This window comes from Canis aureus, chromosome 19, assembly GCF_053574225.1.
Source record: "Canis aureus isolate CA01 chromosome 19, VMU_Caureus_v.1.0, whole genome shotgun sequence".
Classification (NCBI taxonomy): Eukaryota; Metazoa; Chordata; class Mammalia; order Carnivora; family Canidae; genus Canis; species Canis aureus.
Window position 1 is genome coordinate 29941572 of NC_135629.1, and position 22851 is coordinate 29964422.

At 47.2% G+C, this 22851-nt stretch overlaps 1 protein-coding gene across 4 annotated transcripts in view; it reads right to left on the reverse strand.

The window, feature by feature from the left end:
- Positions 1 to 22851, reverse strand: part of PTPRG (protein tyrosine phosphatase receptor type G) — a 704516-nt gene that overhangs the window by 86141 nt on the left and 595524 nt on the right. For all 4 annotated transcript variants that reach the window (XM_077858250.1, XM_077858249.1, XM_077858251.1 and 1 more), the window contains 3 exons: positions 21153 to 21261; positions 14738 to 14787; positions 12193 to 12973 (listed from right to left, as the gene is read on the reverse strand). In XM_077858250.1, coding sequence (XP_077714376.1) covers positions 12193 to 12973; positions 14738 to 14787; positions 21153 to 21261 — 940 coding nt within the window. The remainder of the gene's footprint in view (positions 1 to 12192; positions 12974 to 14737; positions 14788 to 21152; positions 21262 to 22851) is intronic.

Consider the following 22851-nt stretch of genomic DNA (forward strand, 5'->3'; position numbering starts at 1 on the left):
GCTCCAGAAGTTCTGAGGGTCAATGGCATGTTCCATTGTCCCAGAAATCCCATGTGTCCGCCACTACATCTGTCCCTCTCTCGTCCCCCACAAAGTGAGGGTGCCGGTTTTCATCAGATTCGCAGGGAGCCTCGGGTCTCACAAAAGACTTGCCAGAGGAGAGAACAGTCTGCAGAGCAGGGGTCTGGATGTCACAGCTAGCCTGGGGCCCGGCTAGGCTCAACCTCAGGTCGCGTGACTGAGTCATTTCTCTAACATTCACAGTGCTTGTGTGAGAATTTTGTGTGTGGGGTGTGGGTGTGTGTTTTAAAGATTTATTTATGTATTTATTCATGAGAGACACACAGAGAGAGGCAGAGACACCGGCAGAGGGAGAAGCAGGCTCCATGCAGGGAGCCCGATGCAGGACTCAATCCTGGGACTCCAGGATCACACCCTGGGCGGAAGGCAGACGCTCAATCTCTGAGCCACCCAGCTGTCCCGAGAATTTGGTTTTGAAGGGATAGAGGAGTGAACCTCCTCAGCCACACCTCTCAGTGTGAAAACCTAAAAAAGACTGTTCTGCAAGCAGCTGGATTTGCCCGGGTCGTTGCCCTAGATGCCAGGCAAAAATACACGTGCTACTGGACTTCCACGTGAGGCACGAGAAGGTTGATTTCATGGTCACACTCACTGTGCTGCTTTGTCTGCGCAGCACCAGGAGCCTGGAAGCTCACCGCATCTGTACACAACCACACGAACTCTGCTCCTGTCCCTCCCTGGGGGGATTCCTCACTGCTCTCAAGGACAGCTAGGCCTGCCCCCCACTCTCATTATTTCCTTCTGCTCCCCCCCGCCCCCGCTATGTTCCAGGAACACCCATCCAACCAGTGTGACCTTGACAGGCCACGGTAGGCCCCACTTCTTCACCTCTATCCCTGTCATCCCACTTCCAGGAATGCCTTTCCCATGCTGGCCCCAGAAGCTCCCACTTATCCCCCGCTCTTGGTTCAGGTGCTACTTTCTCCGTGAGGCGAAAGACTCTCCCAAGTCTTCGGTCTGTGCTATCTCTGGGGCGCTGAGCAGAGTTCCGATCACAGGTTCAAATCCTGACTCTGCCACTTTCTAGGTGACTTTCAATCAATAACCTGAATCACTCTGGGCCTGGAGTTCTTCCTCTATAAAAAATATAAAGAACCTGCCTCACAGGAGTGGTAGCGAAATTCAACGGGAAGACGCACCTGGCATTGAGCAATGCTGCGTACTTACTCTTGTCCTCATCAACACCCTCATCATGTGCTTCTCTTACTGTACACAGCACACTCAGTTATAACTACCCTTTTATTTACTACAAGCTCCCCAGGGGGAGGGCTGACTCCCATCTGTACATGGAAGAACAGTAGTGAAGCCTGGTCTCCTACTAGCTCTGCAACTCTGGGCAAGTTACTTAACCTCTCTGTGCATTCGTTTCCTCATCGGGAGAAGGAGACGATAATATTGCCTACTACACCGTGGGACGTGAGGATTCAAAGAACCTGTACGTATAAAACACTTAGAACGTTGCCAGGTAGCCATTTGACACCTGGCTAATGTTACCGACGGGGATGATCATCATCGCCATTCCATTCCCTTGTCAACACCCCAGCAGCATAAGGCAGATGCTGGGTGCTCGTTGGGTGTCTGCTGAATGTGATCGCCCTGTAAGATCTGAGAGTGTAGGCGGCAATCACACAGAAGCTCAGATGAGCCGGGCATTAGCGCCAGAGGCTGCCAGCGCGGAAGCAGAACCTCACAGTTGGCCCTGAGATAAGACCACACCACACTTCTTGCTGTCCTTCCGAAGAAATGCCTGTCCTGCTGCCTGACTCAGTCTGTGGCCTGGCCCTCAAAGGACAAAGTGTAATAAAATGGTCAACTACCAGGAACTAGTAGGCACACATAACATACTGCCTGGGCTGGGTAGAGATTCTCTTACTCCTGGACCTTCAGTCCCCCAACAATCTTCCCCAAGCTAAGGCCCCCAGAGACCGGAACATCCTATCAACTATTCAGTACAATCAGCATCCTGCACTTCAGAGTCAGGCTGACCTGATTACAAATTCTGGCTCAGGCCTTACTGGCTGGGTGACTCTGGGTAAGTGACTGCCCGTCTCTGAGCCTCCAGGCCCTCCTCTATCAAAGGAAGCCATGATAATAGTCCCATCAGAGGACTTATAAGGAGTAAATGAGATAATCCAACATGGGGAAGACTGTGCAAATTCTGGTCACATCATTTACAGAGCCAGATGCGGAATGCAATCAGGGGGCCCCCAGTTCAAGAGTTCCAAGGTGGGGACGGAGAGCTTGGCGGGGAGCACAGGGCTCTGCGTGACCGCGCGGGTCCCAAGCGCCTGAAGATGGCCTCACCGGCCAGGCATGAAGCACAGTCAGTGCCTAACACAGACGTGGCATCCAGAGAGTTCATTCTTCTCTTCCTTTCAATGGAGCCAAGCAATAGTGATGCCAGAGTGGTAAAATTAGACATTGCCCATTTTTGGGAGAGGCTCACTTTCATTCAGAGCTTCGCTTGTGGCCCAGCTGCCTCCTAAGAGGGCCGGCCCAGGTCCTGGGGGGCGTGCTTACCTCCCGATGACCAAATTCCTGACCCCAAAATGAGTGCAGGCCCTTTGAGTGAATGGAGCTTTTCCTCTCCCCATCTCCACCTCGGATTTACCCAGATGGGCTGGTTTTCCCAGCAGGACTAGCCCTCGATTCCTGCCCGCCGTGGGTTGGTTGTGTGAACTGGCAGCCCACACACGTGTGCCTGGCTTGGCACCCCCACCCCCACTAATTATTATTAGATGGTGAGGTAGCTGCCAACATTAATGAGCAATAGAGTTCACATAAACCAACAATGGGATCGCCTACCAGTAATGTTTGAGGTTGGCAACACTGGCCTGAATTCTCACAAGGCAAACATCAGCTGGAACCCAGCAGCACGCTCTCTTCAGGCAAGGCATGTCTCACCTAGTTTGCCACAGTCCTCGCTGCTCCCTGAGGCCTCACACCAGACCTGTTGTCCTCACCCCTGGCCCTGCTGGCAGCTCACTCTGGCCAGTCTACTTGCAGTCTGCCGGGGGCAGGGGGACACTCTGACCCGAGGAATGAGCAGAACACGGACTTGCATCTTCTCACAGGGCCTCATCATCAAAAGCAAGAGTCATGGTTTAAGAAACTCCTGACCAGGATTCTGAGATCACTAACCTGGCTCAAGAGAAGAAGCTGCTTCTGGACAAGGAACCTTTCCTCGTTCAATACTTCTTTCCAAAGAGATTTTATTTTTCAGCCGATTAGGAATTAACCAGGCCACTGCTCCAACCATGCAATGGGGGCCATTCCTGTCAGTGAACTTGGACCTTTTTCATACTCATTCTAGGGCTGCATCTTGCTGGTCCATGTGTGCTGGGATGAAATGGGATGGGGGTACCAACTAATTACACCCACCTCTCCCTCCACCTCCATGGCTGTGATAAAGGGCTGCTGGGAAGGTAGGAAGGTAGGAAGAGGGGAGCCAGCCAGCACTGGAACTCAGAGAATGAGCCTGCTTCCCAAATGTCTTCTAGATAATACTTAGAGCAAGATGCTAACTAACCTGCTCTGAACATTTGTAGAAGGGAGGCAAGGATTAATGACCTCCCATACCCCTTCCTCCTCCCAGCTTTTATTTCAGCATCCAGCAGAATCTGAGTAAAGTGCCTCCATTCTGCCTTTTAAAAAAATTAAAAAAAAAAAAAAAAAGAAAAGAAAAACAGTTTTCAGTGGCATATGTCATCACTGAATTAATGCTGTTTGCCTTTTACTGGCTTGGCTCTCATCCCAGTAGAAGCAAATAAAAACGGAGTACAATGTACTATAAATGCTACAGGCAGTGATACATCAGATGGACGCATCTGAAATGCTTCCTACCCCATGGTAAGGGCTCAACTTCTGCTACAGGACAACAACCCCTACGCTGTCAAGACTAAAACGAGCTTGGATCCAAAAGACCACGATCAGGAGTAGGCGAAAGTGGGATTCTTTCACTTTTCAGGAAAGATCAAGAGAAGGACAGACTACACAGTTATAATCTAGCCTGTGGTTCAATTGCGGGCAACTTGACTACGTTTGTTCTGAGTAACACCACTCATTAAAAACCACCCACATCCGTGAATTAAGACAGCTGCTTAAAAAAAAAAAACACCCCAAAAACTGTGGTAAAAAAAAAAAAAACCAACACTTAAAACTTACCATCTTAACCGTTTCTAAAAGTGAGGTTCAGTAGTGTCAAGTGTATTCTTACTGTTGTGCAACCAACCTTCAGAATCTGTTTTTCACCAGCAAAATGAAAACTCAATGCCCGTTAAAGCAAAACTCCCTCCACCCCCTGCCTTTGCCACCTACCTTTCTCTCTCTGCCTCTATGACTTTGACTCTAGGCACCTCATCCAAGTGGAATCATAACATTTGTCTTTTTGTGACTGGCTTATTTCACATAGCATAATGTTCTCAAGGTTCACCCATGTTGCAGCGTGTATCAGAATGTTCTTCCTTTCTGAGGCTGAATGACATCCCATTGTATGTATGGACCACATTTTATTCATCCATTCATCTGTTTGGGTAACAACCCAAATGTGCATCCCTCGGCTACTGTAAATAATGTTGCTATGAGCACGAATGTACAAATATCTCTTCAAGATCCTGCTTTCAATTCTTTTGGGTATATACCCAGCAGTTGGATTGCTGGATCATATGGGAGTTCTATTTTTAATTTTTTAAGGAACCACCATATTGTTTTCTACAGCGGCTGTACCATTTCACATTCCCACCAACAGTGCACAAGCGTTCCAAATTCTCTACATCTTCGCCAACGTTTGTTATTTTTCTGTTTTGTTTTGTTTTGATGGTAGCCTCCTGAAAAGGTGGCCAACTGAAAAGGTGGCTGGTTTTTTTACAGGGCCACAAAATTTGTCTTTATTTTTCTGGAGCCCCGACACGATCTAAACCATGGTTGCAGAAACAGGACTGTCCGTTACAAATGCATATATTCTCCTGCAGGGGGACACAGGCTCTGTGCTCCCATTACCATGCCTGAGCTGGAGTAGAGCATCATGTGTTTCCATTTATATTACCACCCAGAGTTCTTGTGAATAAGCACTCCTTACCCCTTCACAGAGAGCTCACTTCATCACACTCAAACAATCAAACAATAGTATGTCGTGTCTCCTTCAATTAGGTGTTGGAAAACTGAAGATGTTTGATAAATCCCAATTTAATTCTAAGCCCCGTAACTACGCTGATCCCAACCCTACCAAACTGCCAGCTTTGCAGACGCTTCTTTGCAACATCATGTGGCTCTGCCATCAGTTGGGACAGAGGCTGCACACCACCTTAAGTCAGATAAGCACTACAACCTGAATTCCTGACCCCAACCTTTTTGGAAACCTTCTTGTTCTCAGTGCGGTCTGGTTTTCCACACCGAGAGATGCAAAATCTGTCCTCGTTCAAAGATCACTTAGTGGGGAAACTTCCAAGAAGAGGCATCTGGGTGGCTCAGTGGCTGAGCGTCTGCCTCCGGCTCAGGTCGTGATCCCAGGGTCCCAGGGTTGAGCCCCACATTGGGCTTCCTGCTCAGCAGGCAGCCCGCCTCTCCCTCCACCCATGTCTCTGCCTCTCTGTGTCTCTCATGAATAAATAAATAAAATCTTGAAAAAAAAAAAAAGAAAGAAAGAAAACCTCCAAGGACCCAGATATTTTCTGGGAGGAAACAACCACCTGGCACTGAGGAACTCCATCAAGCCACTCCCAGCTAATGCCATCTGACACTCCTAGGAAGATGACAGCCAAGAACAGGGACAAGCAGGATAATCTAAAAAACATCTCCAAGAAATGGAACCTGACCACCAAAACTAGCCCTGGCTGCAAACTCTTTGGAGAGTCCACACAAATGCCTGCCATGATCTATTTTAAATAAAGTGTGCTGCATTTCCCTCCACCTCCATACACTCCAGCTGAGTCTCATATTTCTGCCCTATTTCTGCCCCAGGTTTGTGAAGACAAACCTGTCTTAGGATTTATTTCTGTCCTTAACTATTGCCTTCCTCGAGTGGACTTTGAAAAGGAAACTTCCTATTAACGTGATAGATCAGGGTTTCTCGACCAGAGCACAGTTGACATTTGGGACCAGGTGGGTCTTTGTTGTGAGGGGCTAGCCTGTGCAGTGCAGGCTGATCAATAGCATTCCTGGTTTCTACCCAAGTAGATGCCAGGAGCAGCCCCCTTCCCATGAAGCGTGACACCCAGAAATGTTTCCAGATATTACCAAATGCAATATTTGGGGGACAGAAGCCTCTCTGGTTGAGAACCTCTACCATAAACGGAAAACCGCTATTTCTTTCTAAAGTACATTTTCAAATATTCACTTAATGATTAACACGTCCTCTGAAATCATCTTGTGTTGCCGACTCGGGGAATAAGCTCAAAGCCAGAAGGAAAGCAGCACCACATGAGGAGGACTCCCCTGGACTCTGGAGTCAGGGGCCGTGTCTGAGCTCTGTCTTGTCATGGACATGTTCCTTAGCTTTCTGAGCCTCAGTTTACTCACTGGCCCAAGGCAACAAGGACAGCACAGCCCCCACAGGGGTGCAGTAGGACTACAAACATGGGCTTCTAGCAGGGGCAACACCAGCATGGAACTAACGTTAACCAGCAATATTATTGTTTCTATAATGGAAGGTTTTCGAGATGGGTTCCTCAGAGCTTGAGGGTTCCAAAGGGGTACCTCATGGGTTTGCACAAAGCAGTGGTATGGTTGGAGCTTGGCGCCCTCCACTGTAGCCCAAAGCAGAACAGCAGGGGTGTCTGGGTGGCTCAGGCGGTTTAAGCAAACCACTCTTGGTTTCAGCTCGGATTGTGATCTCAGGGTCACAGGATCGAGCCCCTGGTCGGGCTCCGTGCTAGTGACTCTCTCTCCCTCTCCTTCTACCCTGGCCCCCACCTAAAATAAATACATCTTAAAAAAAAAAAAAAAGGCAGAACAGGAGGCCAAACTGACTCTGACCGTTCTTAGCTCATGGTCTGGACAAGATGAGGCCAGGAGACTGTGGTAGGGGGCCCCTGAACTGGGCCATCCTTTAAGCACCTGGCTCAGGGCTGCCCCAAAGGAGGCAGCTGCAAACTTTCAGTGAATGAGTGTTTATATAGGTTCTGGGCAAGATTCAGTCTGAAAAGGGGCTTTCCCTGATTTGAGGAAACAAAAATGGAAAACGCTAGCACTAAATGATACTTTGATAGACTACGCCCACCTTCCAATGCTTCTGCTAGGGCATGCTATACTGCACACCACCCCAAGAACATGTTATTGCATCAACTGGCTACTGAGGGGGGCCTGCACCACGTTCTGGCTGGGGCTGCTCAGAGAGGAGCCAGGTCGGATTTCCATGCAGCACACATCCCATCGAGGGCTTCACACTAGCAGATGGTAACAAATAGACAAGAGTGGCTGTATGGAGGCCTTTAATCCTTCCCATTGGCTTCCGGGGCAGCTGTAACTATAGCAATTAGCTCTACAGTTGAAGCCAAGCACCAGTGGTTCCTACCTACCCAGCCAGGGATATGTTTAGTTTGGCATATGTGAAAACAAAACAAAACAAAACAAAAAAAAGAAAGAAAGGAGAAAAAATAAAATGTTTTAAAAATTGGAACTCACTTAAAAATTAGGAGATTCTCTGCACGTAAGGACTTGGGTTTCTGGCTCACGAGGCATCTCTTCATTGGCTACAATCAGGGGATTGAGTGAGGCTGTCCTCTTTAGAAAAGACCCCGGCACTCTGGTTGGCTGTAGTCCTCACTATTCCCTAATATCCACCACCTGGGCCTCTTCTCTCACTGATACCACCTGTCTGACTTCTGTAGTTGTCTGAGTTTGCTACTTCTTCCACAGAAGGACTCCTCCTTCCGTGTGAGTTAATACTAAAGCTGCTACTCACAGGACTTAAAAAGATGTTATCAAACTTCAAGGGAATTTAAAACGAGCCTTTTGGAGATGCTGGTCAAACTATAACATAGTCTGTAAATTTATTTTTTATTTTTTTTTAATATTTTTTTTTAATTTTTATTTATTTATGATAGTTACAGAGAGAGAGAGAGGCAGAGACACAGGCAGAGGGAGAAGCAGGCTCCATGCACCGGGAGCCCAATGTGGGATTTGATCCTGGGTCTCCAGGATCGCGCCCTGGGCCAAAGGCAGGCGCCAAACCGCTGCGCCACCCAGGGATCCCATAGTCTGTAAATTTAAATGTGAATGCTTGTTCCAAAGAGGCTAAGTGGGAAATATCAGAAAGGGAGACAGAACATGAAGACTCCTAACTCTGGGAAACGAACTAGGGGTGGTGGAAGGGGAGGAGGGCGGGGGGGTGGGGGTGACTGGGTGACGGGCACTGAGGTGGGCACTTGACGGGATGAGCACTGGGTGTTATTCTGTATGTTGACAAATTGAACACCAATAAAAAATAAATTTATTAAAAAAAAGAGGCTAAATATAGGGGTGCCTGGGTGGCTGAGACCGTTGTGTCTAACTCTTGATTTAGGCTCAGGTCACAGTCTTGGAGTCTTGGGATTGAGCCCCACGTCGGGCTCTGCACTCGGTGGGGAGTTTGCTTGAGATTCTCTCCCCTTTCTGCCCCTCCACACCCAATCTCCAAAAAAGAAAAAAAAAAAAGGATGCTAAACATTGATTACAATAATTGCTTTTACTCACTGTGAAGAAAAACTAAATGAGATTTACACAAATGTACACGCAGTCTTTAAAACGTCACCACTAACATGAAGGCGATGGTGACTTTATTGAAAAAGTAAATGCTAGGCTGGAGGCAAGACGAGAGGAGGCGGCAGGACTCATGGACTGCTGTGGGGTTGGGGGTTTTCCATTCAATCACTCATATCCTTCATCAACCAACAAGCACACACATACTTCTGCTTAAACCAGGGGTCGGCACATGCTGCCTCGCAGATCGAACCAGGCCCGCTGTCTGTTTCTGTAAATAGAGCTTTGCTGGAACTCAACCACATCTGCTCACTAACATATTGTCCTGGCTGCTTTTGTGCTACCTGGCGGGGTTGACGAGCTTCCACAGAGACCTTATAGCCCACAAGGCTTTGAGACGTGAACCTTCCCACTGAGATGAACCTGGTGAGGGAGATACTCCAGTTTACCAGTTTGGAGAAAGAGCACACAGTTCCTGGAGGTCATTTTGAACGCCAGCTCACTGGGGACCAGAATCTTGGCATGCTCTGTAATGTCCAGGGATGCTACAAAAGAAGGACCTTCTGGGGGCCTCCCCATAGTCACCATTGTGATTTTGTGGCCTTTGGGCTGCGGAGAGCAAGAACGACTCCATTTATCTGCACCCCCGCCTGCAACTGAGAGCTTGTTATTCCCCCATTTTACAGACGAGAACCTGAGCAGAGACCACCTGAGCAGCCAGAGAGAATATGGGACAGAGGCTACTGGGGTGACCTGACTCCAAACACTACTCTGCCAAGATTGCACACGTGGATGCCTGAGGGTTGAAGCTGGAGACCCACATGCCCCAGCCAAACCTGAGGCTGCCAATCCCCAGGGTTCACCATGTGCTTCCCTTTCCCTGGAATCTGACTCCTATCACAAGGCCTCATTTCCTCCCACCTGGAGCAGGTCCAGGTCCCCACTGCTCTCCAGTCTCTCGAGGTGTGAACACTCCCAACCTAAGCTCTCGACAGCCACCTTTACCGGAAGCGTGGGCAAGGAAGTGTTTAAGAGGAACAGGTGGAGAAGACTACCTCATCAGCGTCCAGAGTCCACAGGCAGAGCCACTCAAGCATGAAGATCCGTATTTGACAAGGTCTACCACTAGTCTTTGGAGAAACCCCACTGGTCCAAGCCGCCACTGCCATCACCTCCTCGCTGGGCTTCTTGTGTTCACTCTTGCCTTCCCTGGATAACCTCCACAAAGAGGCCAGGGTGGTCTTTCACAAAAGTTAATCAGATGAGCGAGTCTCCCGCTGAAATCCACCACTGGTTTTCCATTTCAATTAGAATCAAATCCTCAGCGTGGATGGTGAGCCCCCTCCTGGTCTAAGCTCTGTCCACCTGTGAACTCATCCCTTATCCCTCCCCTTCCGACTCTCTAGGGTCCACAACACACTGGCCTTCGGATCGCTCCTCGACCATTCCAAATTAATCCCCACTCTGGGTCTCTGGATCTGCTATTCCTCCTGCAGCCTAGAATGCTCTTCCATGAATCTTTGCATGGCTACCTCCTCATCGCTTGGGTCTCTGCTCAAATGTCATGCCTTGACCATTTGATGCCACGCTGCCCCCCTCTCCAACCCTCACCACTTACCACTATTTGACGTTATGCACTTGTTAACTGGAATATCCTCAAGCTCCCCCACTGGAACATCAACCCTCAGAGGACAGAAGCCTGCCTTGATCTGTGTTCTATTCTCAAGGCTTCGTGCAGTGCCCCGTACACAATCGGTACTCCGTAAGTACTTCTTTTAATATCTTCAAATGCAAGACATTCTACCGTCTCTCAGTAATTCCAAGAGGAAATGTCACAGTTCACGCAGGAATGGCATCAGCTTTATAAGCGGCCCAATAATTCCTTCACTCGGCTCCACAGGAGGGTACTCTACACCTTTCTCTAAAACCAAGACAAACTGAGCAACACCCATCGGAAACCCAAACTTCTAAAAAACGAGTCCATACCAGCTTTAAGGAGGAACGTAATTCAAAACATGAAAATTTATTCTAAGTTGTATCTTAACATACGAGATCTCAGCTTTAGATGAATTTTAATGTTTACAAGTGCAAAAGCAAATAAATATTTACCAGTTGCTTTTTTTTTTTTGCACTCTTATAACTCCACAACAGCTTAGATGCAAAAAAAATTGTTGCTAAACATCTTGTAGTCTGGCAAAAAGAAGAATTTCTTATTAAGAAAACCCCTCACAACAATAACAACCCCCTCATGCTCAAGGCTGCCTCGCAGAGACTCTCAGGATGGTTCGTTAGGATCTGAGCGCAGGATAGAGCAACGCGTCACTATGGGTCAGGGTGATGGGTGACGGGGATCCCACCTCACGGCGGAGCCCAGACCAGCCATGCCCTGGTCTCACCATCCATAGGCTGGGTGATTCATACAGCAAATGGGGCTCTGAGAGCGAGCCCTATTTCTTGGGCTAGGATGGAGGGCTAACACCAGCTCTCCCCACACTGAGCACCTCCTGTTTTTGGTTTCAAGGGGAAGGTCCCTTCCCCAGCCTGGCCCATGTTAGTCAGGACGGGTCCCTGCCCTCCTCATGATTCTCTTCAACAGGACCTTGCTTCTTTCCCATTACCATTCGCAGTCTTCAACTTTGGTTAGCTAGCTTCCTGGCTAGCCAGCGACTGGCTTGTTTGCTGCACCGCGCCCTGCTTTCTGGCTTCCCCGCCGGCAGGCCCTGAGCATCCTCATCACCGCGTCCTGCGGACGGTCAGCAGGCCTCCAGAGGCAGAGGCTGTGCCTCCCCGGGGCAGCACACGCCCGGCGCCTGGCACCAAGCAGGCAGGCCATAAACACAGGCGCTGCTCTGAGTAAGTGAATAAGGAATGAAATCTTAATGAATAAACTTAAGATTGATGCCTTTTTTCATTCATTGGCTTCATCACGTAGCTTGGTTTAAAGATTTTATTTATTTATCTGAGAGAGAGAGAGAGAAAGTGAGCGAGTACACAAGCAGGAGGAGGGCAGAGAGACAGAGGGAGAAGCAGACTCCCCGCTGAGCAGGGAGCCGAACGCAGGACTTGATCCCAGAACCCTCGGGATCACGACCTGAGCCAAAGACAGATCCGTAGCCGACAGAGCCATCCAGGCGTTCCTCACTGTGTAGTTTAAATCCTGGGGGTTATTCTGAGCTAAGTGGAATTTATCAGGAAACAAATATCCCAGGGGGCCTTATCTGAGCAACAAGAGAGGAGGTCATTCTTATTAGAATAAAATAGGGACACACAGACACACACACACACATCTTTCATGCCAGGGACATACACTATGTCGGGAACATGAAGCCCTTCCCGGAGCTTCATCTTCCATCCCATTTTTTTCTTTTTTTCTTTGTAAAAGAGTGAGGCTGCCCACAGCAGCGAGGAGCCTCAAATGAGGACCGGGCCTCTTACCTGGATTAACGGTGATGAATTTGCTATCCTCGGAAAATCGGTCCCCTCGGGACACGGGCCTTTTCGATGGCATCTGGGGCCTCCTGGGATCACCGCCTTCGAAGCGCTCGTCTGTGGCTGTGGGGGGCACTTGGGTGGAGGGGACCGAGCCGGAGGCCGGGCCAGGGCGGGCATCCCTCACGTCGTCGGCGGGCCGGCCGGTGGGGACGCCGGGGAGCTCCTGCCCGCGCCCGGGCAGCGTCTGAGGCCCGCCCGCCTCGGCGGTGCCGCTGGGGGCCGAGGGCGTGGGGCTGGCCGCGTCCTGCCGGGGCTCCTGGGCGGCGTGGGGCGCCCCGCTCTTCTTCTTCTCCGAGTCCTTCTCCCCCTCGTCCTCGTGCTCCCGCTCCCCGTCCTCGCTCTCGCTCTTCTCATCCTTCTCCCCTTCCTCGGCGCCCTCGCCGTCCCTGGTGGGGGCCGAGTCGCCGTCGGGGCCCGGGGAGGCCACGGCCTCGGTGGTGGCCAGCACGGGCCTCACGGCCTGCTTGCTGGCGGGGGCGGCCGTGGGCAGGCGCGTGGGCCACACGGTGCTGGGGAAGGAGGGGATGCCCCCGCCGCTGAAGCCCAGGCCGGCGAGGAGCGTGCTGGTGACCACCGAGGCCACGGTGGCCTGGCTGCCGCTGGACGACGGGCCCATCCCGGTGGCCATGGAGACGAAGGAGAAGGGGATGCCGGAGGATGTCCAGGTGGACGACCCCGAGCTGATGGGGGCCATGTCGGCCGAAGAGGCAGGAGACGCCGTGGGCTTCAGAGGGTCACCCGGGCCGGGGCGGGGGGACAGGGAGGGGACAGAAGAGAAAGCGGCGTCAGTCACCAGGATTGGGAGGGAGGCCCTGCTGAGGACCCTGGATGGGTCTCACTCATCTTTTACCTTCCTCACAGGGTTGCTCAGAGCGTGCTGCCAAGCAGGACACTGGGCATCCGTGGATGGCCACCGCTGCTGGCCTGAATGGTTTTGCAACTACTTGGAGTGCATTAAAAAATGTAACTAGCCCATCAAACCCAATTTTTCACCAGTATGGCTTAAGAGGAAGCCAAGTGGCCAAAAAAAGTAAGTGCCATGAAGGTTGGTGTAAAAGCAAACATCAACCAAGTAGTAAGCTGGCAACATCGGGCGGTCGAACGATCCTGGGGTGATAGCGGAAGAGACAGGAGCCCTGCGTTCTCATATCCCAGGGGCCCTCGAGGAGAACACACAGCAGTTAGGTCTAGAAGGCATGTGGCCGCCCACATCTGCTGCGGCAGGGTCAGGAGCAGGAGCCACGCTCAACACTGTGTGCTTTAGGGACCCGCTACAACCCTGCACCTTCGAGGTGGGCCCTTTACAACCTCTGCAGCTTCCGGAGTCTCTGGGTCCATCCACGGCAAAAATCTATGCCCAGGTACATGGCAGCAGGAAGGGTTCCATTTCACAAGTGCCAACTAGCTGCCAGGGCTTTCCACCCGAGCCAGGAGGCACACAGGATCATCACCCCATTTTACAAGTCAGAAAACCAAGGCACAGAGATGCTAAAGGCCAGAGGGAGGGCTGCCTATGTTCGAGCCTCAGCCCATTCTTTCCACCACACTAAACTGGGGCTGACCAAGGGGTACCTTTGGGGAAAACAAGAAATGTTGCTCTAAGTCATCCATTTCATTTTAAAGAATCCAATAAATTCTATCAGAATCCAGAATTCTATTCCATCATTTCTAGAGTTCAAAACAACACAGCCAGAACAACTTTGATTTCATAACGTCATCACCATATTTTAGTTAGGAAACTTTGCAGTTTAAGGATGGTCAGGTTAGCAAATGTTAGGTTCTGTAGCTGGTTAACGATATGGTGAATACCAAATAAAATAAGGCACCCAAGACCGAGAAGTCGGATGGTCTGGGCTTGAGTTGATGACCCCCTGTCTGGGGATGCTGAGTATATTACTCAGTTTCCTCATCTGTAAAATTGAAACAATGCTAACACTGATATCCTGGGATGCTTCAAGGAGTAAATAAAATAATAAAATAATCTGTGCCAAAAGTCCAGGAAACGCTGGTACATTTTAAGCTGCTACTGTTATCACCAACACTGTGATTGATATTAAGATTGTTACACTAGAAATGGCAAATCAATTAGATATGAATTGAGGCCCCAGAAATATGCACATCCATGTAACCTGAAGAAATGACAACCTCTGAATTTTAGCATATGTCGGATGAGGGGCTCGGAGCAGATCTTTTGTACTCCTTTGACCTCCTATATTGTAATGATCCCACAGACAAATAATTACAAATCTGGAGAGTTTTTCTCTTGATAAGAATCATACAGTATAACACAGCTGCTTTAATTCTGTTCCATAGGTTCTTTTCATGACCTACTGAATTATAAACAGCGAGAAATGTAATTTTTTCTGTATTTTCGCCCCTGGGTGAGCAGTTTAACAACATCATACTGCCACCTCGTGGTAACAGTTTTAACTGCACGTGAATTAACAACAGGCCATTGACAAATCAATGAGTACCATCTGCTACTTACCACTCCTGTTTTAACAATTCTGGTCCCTTGGAATATTCGAGTAGTATTAGCTGAGAAACAAAGAAATTACATTGTAAGCAACACACCTTTACTGTTAAGCTTTCCATATAATTTCCACATGTCACAAGATAGTATTTCTCTGCAGATTTTTTCCCATTTAAAAATGTAAAACCTGGGCAGCCCGGGTAGCTCAGCAGTTCAGCGCCTGCCTTCAGCCCAGGGCATTAAAAAAAAAAAAAAAAAAAAAAAGCAAAACCCTTCTTAGCTTGTGATTCATTAAAAAAAAAAAAAAAAAAAACCCCTCTAAGAATGTTGTGTAGTTCACTGGCTCTTGTCTTAAGCTACCAGTTTAAATTTTTTTTTCTTGTTTTCTGTTTTGAAGTAAAATGTAAGTAAATATACAAATCTTAGGTGCATAGTCCAATTAACTTTCTCTGTAAACACCTGTGTGACTACCGCCCATACTGAAATACAGATGTTCTCTAGCACCTCAGCAGGTGTGCATGTGCTCCACTCAATACCCACCTTTCTGACGTCTGCCAAAGTTTTGTCTATCTTTGAACTTCATATAAGTGGACTCATATTATTCCACTGTTCCTATTATCTTTTTAAAAGGTTGATTATTATTATTTTTAGTAATCTCTATACCCAATATGGGGCTCAAACCCACCATTCTGAGCTCAAGAGTCACACACTCTTCTGACTGAGCCAGCCAGGTGCCCCCTACTACTTATTATATTTTTGTTTATAATTTTTCTTTTTTTAAAGATTTTATTTATTTATTCATGAGAGGCACAGGTGGAGAGAGAGGCAGAGACATAGGCAGAGGGAGAAGCAGGCTCCATGCAGGCAGCCTGACGTGGGACTCAATCCCGGGGTCTCCAGGATCACGCCCTGGGCTGAAGGCGGCCCTAAACCGCTGAGCCACCCAGGCTGCCCTTGTTTATAATTTCTTATGTTATCCATTCAGTAATTATAATATGAATCCTGAACTTACTATAGTTTCCCTTAAATTAATATTTTTACTACCTCCTAAAAATGTAAGAACTGTACAATGCTTTAACTCTATTTACCTGCCTCACCTTTTGTGTATTGTCATTTTATTCTACTTAAGTCTTGAAGCCCTATAAGATATCGCCATCATTGCTTTAATTGGCCAAATTCTTATATGACCCCCATAATACTCGTTCTGGTGTTTGCTCCTTGCAGTTCTGTTTGGCCATGTGCTGTTAGTTCTGTAAACAGTTTAACTTTACAAAGACGTTTAATAGTAGTAAAATGCACATAACGTAAAACTTACCACCCTAACCACTTTTTGCGTAGTGTTAAATATATTTTCATTGTTGTGCAACCAATCTCCAGCAATCTTTCATATTTCAAAACGGAAACTCTGTACCCACTAAACAATAATCCCCATGTTCCCCTTTCTCCTAGCCCCTGGCAACTACCATTCTACTTGCTATTTCTACGTTTGACTACTCTAGATACTTCATGTAAAGCAGAATCATACATATTTGTCTTTTGGTGACTGGCTTATTTCATTTCACATGTCTGAGGTTCATCTATGCTGGACCCGTGTCAGGATTTCCTTCCTTTCCTAGGCTGAATAATATCCCATTGTATGCATATACCACATTTTGTTTATCTAGTCATTGTTGGTAGACATTTGAGTTGCTTCAGTATTGTGAATAATAGGAAACAGTATAATTAAAAAGAAAAACCCACCAAACACACAAAAAACAGTACTGTTATATAAACTCAAAGTTTACTTCCTATATATATATACATGGTGCTGAAAAATTAGCAAAAAAATATTTTAAAATGCTAAAATCAAAATAAATGTGTACTTGTTAAGATTTCACCTAAACCAGATGTGGCAAATGACTGATAGAATTTTTTGTTTGGCCTGCAAGCTTTTTTAAAAACTGAATTTGCTGCAATAGCTTTCAATCTAAAAAAAACAAAAACAAAAACAAAAACAAAACAAAAAACAAAAACAAAAAAACCCACAATTTCTTGCTTATCCTGAAAAATCCTCACACTCGGGAAAACTGAACTCTCCTTCCTGATGGGCCTGAGCATCCCTCATGTACCTTCGGTATGGACGGAGGATCTCTACCTTCGCATGGATAACTCTCCCCTGCTCTGTACAGGCTCTCTGTGTGGCCCCAGGGGCACCCATATCTTCAACCCCTGACCTAATGATACACTTCATTTTGCACAATTGGAAAGTCAGACGTGTAAAGAGATGGACATGGAGAGGAGACTCCTCTAGAAGTCAGTACAACCAGGTCAAACACAGCAGCCTGGGAAGCAAACAGCGCTTGCCAGGGACTAACTATAACCCCCTACCATCTTATGGTTGTTCCAGGATCAATACCGAGCTGCTTCCGAGAGGTGTACCCCCCTCCCTTTGTTAAGACAGGTCTCCCAGGAGATCTGCTTTACCTGCCCTTTACAAAGGGCTCTGATTAAGGCCAGCAACTAAACAGAACTCAGCACGCAGGCTTTTCATTGATGTTTGGCAATTTCCACCGGGTCGGTTCAAGCCGTGGTGACTAGGAAGGAAGTTTCTCCAGGGCCGTTCAGATCAGGAGCCCTTAACCTGGTGCCCATGGGCCCGATGGGGTTCAGGGACAAGAGGAAAAAAGGCACCTGTCTTCCCACCACCCTCTCATTGACATGTGGACTTCCTCCACCATGAAAGCAGGCAACAAATCTCAGCCACACTAGCGGGACCTGTGACGCTGTCTCTGATCTAAGTCAGATATTTCCGTGCTGTCTTATAATTGTCATCGCTATCTTGGAGCATCATTTATGTTCACCCCTACTCAGAAATCACAGTAGCCAACAGGCCCACTGCTTGTCATTCAATGCTTTAATAAAAAAAAAAAAAAAAGCATATATGACTACATTCCAAATTTGTTTGTTTAAAGTATTTTGACAACTGCATTTGGACATAATTGGTTCCCTTTTCTATGTATTATGCTTATTTATTTTAAGCCATGCTGAGAGGATCCATTGGCTTCAGGCTGCCTGATGGGTCTGTGGCTCAGAGAGAAAGCTCAAGAACCATGATTTTCCATAACTACTGAGAACTGCAGACAGGCTTTGAACATGTAGCCATCAATCTTTTCATCCATTTTGTTGAGTTACTGGGGGTAGAGGGTAATATTTACTCTTTAGGGGTGGTCTGTTGCTGTGTATAAATGACTAGGCTTTGGAAAAAGAAATTCAGACCCTGCTTAGTAGACAAGTGATTTCTTTGCAAGTTACTTGACTACCTAGATAATCATTCCTCCTCCATCTGTAAAATACTACGTACATTAAAAGCTGCCATGGGGTCAGATGACATTAACTTATGGGAAAATGCTCTGTAACTGTGAGCCATTCTACGGATTTCACTTGCTATTATTACTGTTATTATATTTACCACATTGAGGCAAATATGCAACATTTATTATGTTATACAGAACATAAACAGTGTTATATTTACTATAATGTAAAGAGTCCACATGGCTTCCCCAGGCTCCCAAACCAGATGTGAATTTCATCACTGGGAAACCCAATTATTCTGAACAAGGCTTCTCTGAAATTTTCTAAGCTTTGTTCCTTTCCCTTTAAAGATTTAAGTCCTAAAGGTTGATCAGTTTTGTACATTGGGCTCTACTGTGCCAAAATCACACTTGGCTCCCAGTAAGAGGTGTACACTGCCTGCTGGATGCTGTAGGGAAGATGCTAAAAGCCACCACGGGGAGAGCTCACGGAAGATCCACGCCCCTATGTGAACACACAGGGACAGACACCAGTATATAAAACAAGTAAACTCGTGTCCACCTCTGAACAAAGTGAGTCCGTAGACAAAGGAGACACTGGCCATTTCCAAAAAGTCTCTGTGATCAGACATTTTAAATATTCTATGTTTGGAATTTATAGCTGACAAGGCCTTTTTGAATTACATTACATTACAAACATTTAATTTTTCAAAGTCCACGCAGAAGCCAGCAAGCTCAGCGGCCTATTAATCAGGAAAGTCAGTTCTGCAGATTCTAGGTTCTTGGTTGGAGCACATGGGAGGCCTAATCATGATTTATGTGTCCAAAGTTCCAAGGGCCCCGGCCTCAGCCAGCTCCCACTGTGGCCTCCTTCTCTCTCTCTCTCTCTCTCTCTCTCTCCTGGGGCCTATGCAGACCCGGCTTTGGCCCATGGACCCTCCTCAACATAGAGCCGCCAAGACACTCAGGGCACAGGTGGACGTGGCGAGTGTGATTTATGTGTGAAAAAAAATACAGCCATGCTCATTTTCAATTAGTTTAAATGGAAGGGTGACATAATGTGAACATTAGCAAAGAATATTTAAAGGCCAAATTATAAAGCTAGAAAGGATCCATTCAGGGAATCTAAGGCTGGAGAACTTCTTACCCTGGGTTCATCATTTATTATTTTTTATATCAAACCTAATATCAGGGGGATATTTATAGTTGGTACCAGGCATTCTGGTACCAATTACTTAACATGCTTTACCGCGTATCATTTCACGAGGTCCCTATGAGGTCGATACTGTCAATACTACCACTTTGCAGACTGTGACACTGTTGCTTGGAGAAGCTAATAAACATTCTCAGAGTCCCAAAAACAGTGAGTGGCAGTAGGACTCAAACTTGCGGCCTTCATTGCTGGGCCTCGGTTCTTGACTGGCACTTCTTATTTTTTTTTTTTCAAGATTTTATTTATTTATTCATGAGAGACAGAGAGAGAGAGAGAGAGAGAGAGAGAGAGGCAGAGACACAGGCAGAGGGAGAAGCAGGCTCCATGCAGGGAGCCTGACGTGGGACTCGATCTGGGGTCTCCAGGATCAGGCCCTGGGCTGAAGGCAGAGTAAACCGCTGAGCCACCCAGGCTGCCCCTCGACTGGCACTTCTGTCTTCACTGTGCGGGCCAGTTACCTGGGCCATCTGGTTAAGACTCAGATTCCTGGCCCTACCTGCAGAGGTTCAGAGATAATAGTTCTGGGAGGGGCCCAGGTATGTGGGCTTTATGGGGCCCCTGAAATGGTATGCAAAATTCTGGCACGTTCTATAGAAAAGGTCCAAAGCCCTCATCATATCCATGACTCAAAAAGATTAAGGACCACTGGCTTGGTGTGTAGGTTTCTCTGAAATTGGAACTGAAGGACCTTATCAGAGGGGACCTCAGGCTGGCAAAGCAAGGCCCAATGCCCTGGTCCCTCCCTCCATGCTGGTCTTGGTGCATGTCATCAAACCATGGCCCATAGCCTGGCTGCCTATTTTTGTGAATAATATTTCAGTGGAATCAGGGCTGTGATTAGGTTGGGGCAAGTAAGACAGCATGGATCCTATCTTCATTTAGAATTTGGGTATTTTGTCTACCAACTTTTTGCACTGATTTTGCTTCTAAAAATTTTTTCATTAAAATATAACATATCGGGATCCCTGGGTTGTTTAGCGGTTTGGAGCCTGCCATCGGCCCAGGGCGTGATCCTGGAGTCCCAGGATCGAATCCCACATCGCGCTCCCTGCATGGAGCCTATTTCTCCCTCTGCCTGTGTCTCTGCCTCTCTCTCTGTCTGTCTCTCATGAATAAATAAATAAAATCTTTAAAAATATATATAACATACCTTGATTACTGAGTTTTTTGGTGCTCTTTTAAAATTTGCACCAGGGTAAATGCCTCTCTGGCCTCACCCTAGTCCTGGCCATGGAACTTTCTACTAGACTCTCTAGCAGTAGGTATATGCATCTATTTCTCAAGAAGCTCAAGGATCCTGCAAGCAGGCACTTATTTGTGTGCTTCTTGCAAGCCAGAAGAGTGTGCTGTACATTTGGGCTCTAGTTCTTAAGAGACTAGCTAAGTGAGTCAGGCTGGAAATCCAAAGACAATATTCCACAACATAAGTAGGACATGATTTTTGTTATGAGAGTGTTAGACAAATACTTGGTTCCCCATTGTTGGAAAAATATCAATAGTCAAAAAAATAATCAACACTTTGCTCTTCTTCTGGCCTATGAAACCCCCAACCTAAAAGATAGGCCTAAATTCCTGAGGCATTTCAGGTGTAATTTAAAACCCCACACTTGGGATCCCTGGGTGGCGCAGCAGTTTAGCGCCTCCCTTTGGCCCAGGGCGTGATCCTGGAGACCCGGGATCGAGTCCCACGTCGGGCTCCCGGTACATGGAGCCTGCTTCTTCCTCTGCCTGTGTCTCTGCCTCTCTCTCTCTCTCTCTCTCTGTGACTATCATAATTAAAAAAAATAAAATAAAACCCCACACTGATTCCTAGGTCAGGTTTATTTTCTTTTGTCCAATCACCTTCACAGGAAAAAAAAAGATAAAGCCTAGGAAAGGAAGAGCACAGGGGCACAGGGGGGCCAGAGAAGAAAGGAACCGGCCTTACCTTGAAAGAGCATCGTCTGGCTGAAGTCACTGCGCATGTCGTTCTGACACACGGCCTGGACACGGAACAGGTAAAGGCTATCAGGTGACACGTGGCTAATGGTGGCTTTCTGTAGGTGGAGAATGAAAAGGCAGTGAGTGGGTTTTGAAGGCCAGTGCATGCTTTACCTTCTAAACTCAAACCTAAGATAATGTGAAGTATTCCTTTCAGGTTCCAGGGTCCCACGGCAAAGCCTGACAGATATGATGCTTCCCTAATGACCAAAGGCTCGCTTTGAAAGGAAAGAAAGTTCAGAAATAGCTGGCTGCGAATCTGTTTTCAATACAGACACGTGCAGGATTAACAGTTGCAGCAAAATCCATCTTGACTGTGGCTTGGAACGTGTCTCTAGCCTTCTCACAAGGCTTGGTCTTCTTCCGTAACTACTATACCTTTCCTATAAACTATAATCATCAAGTATATTGAATTTTCAGAACCATGCAGAGTTTTTAATACCAATAACAAAGTCTTGGTGTGTGGGTTTCTTTGCACTTCGAAGGCCTCGCTATACCTCGACTGATGGAGAATAGGGAGCATGATGCCAGAAGAGATCACCTGACTAGTGACCAGATGCCATGAGGTTTTCCTTTGTTACCCCTCACTAGCTGGGTGATTCCAAGTCAGTTGCTCAATGCCTTTCAGCCTCAGCTTCAAGTGTTAAATGGAAAGAGTAGTGGCGACCTCACAGGGTTCTGTAAATGCTCTGTAACACAGGCCATGCAAAGCTTGTTCACAGGTATTCCACTCCGGACAACAGAAAGAATGTCTCTGGTCTAACATAGAGGTCACTACAGGCCAAATCCAGTCCACGGTTTCTATAAATAAAGTTTTATTAGCACACAGATACACCCCATTCATTTACATGTTTGTTGTCCGTGGCAGTTTTTACCCCACAATGGCAGAGTTGAGTAGCTGCCGTAAAGACTTATGGCCTCCAAAGCCCCCAGATTTTGCTATCTGGCTCTTTCTAGAAAATGTTTGTCAATCCCTAGTCAGGCATCGCCAGCCAAATCCAGATCCGCACTTCTCAAAACTTTATTCCAAGAGCCTCTGAAAAATGAGAAAATGGAAAATACCTAGAAAGCAGGCAGTCCTTACTTCCTGAAACAACACACAACAAAAGCAACTGATTTTCAAAGACCTCCTAATGATGAAACGTCTATTCTGGGCCAAGTATGGAAAACAGCTCTGGGAACTTAACCACTGAGTGGGTTTTCCCACCCCCCCCCACCCCCGACATGGTCATTGAAATACTTTGAACAGGTGTGCAAATGTGCAAATGTGTGCAAATGTGACTGGCTACACCTGCTGCCGTTGCCTCATGATGGCTTCCTGGGGACGGCACTGGGTTGGAGTCAAGTTACTTCACTCGAAGATGCGTTTCTTTCTTTTGGAAAAGGCAGGCAGTGACACCTGCCCCACAGGTGTGCAGGGAGGCCATGAAAGAAGGAAGCCAACTGGAAAATGCTTCACGAATTTAGTTAAGTGTTACTTTTTTTTTAAAGTGTTACTTTTAGATTGCGCCATGGTCACCGTAAGTTAGAGAGCACTTCGATGTCACTAAGTCAGCACTCCTGACTTCTTGAGGAATTAAGGAAATTCATTATGTGTGTCTCCAAAGAAAATAGCCACCCTTAGAAAATTCTGATAAAAAGGAACT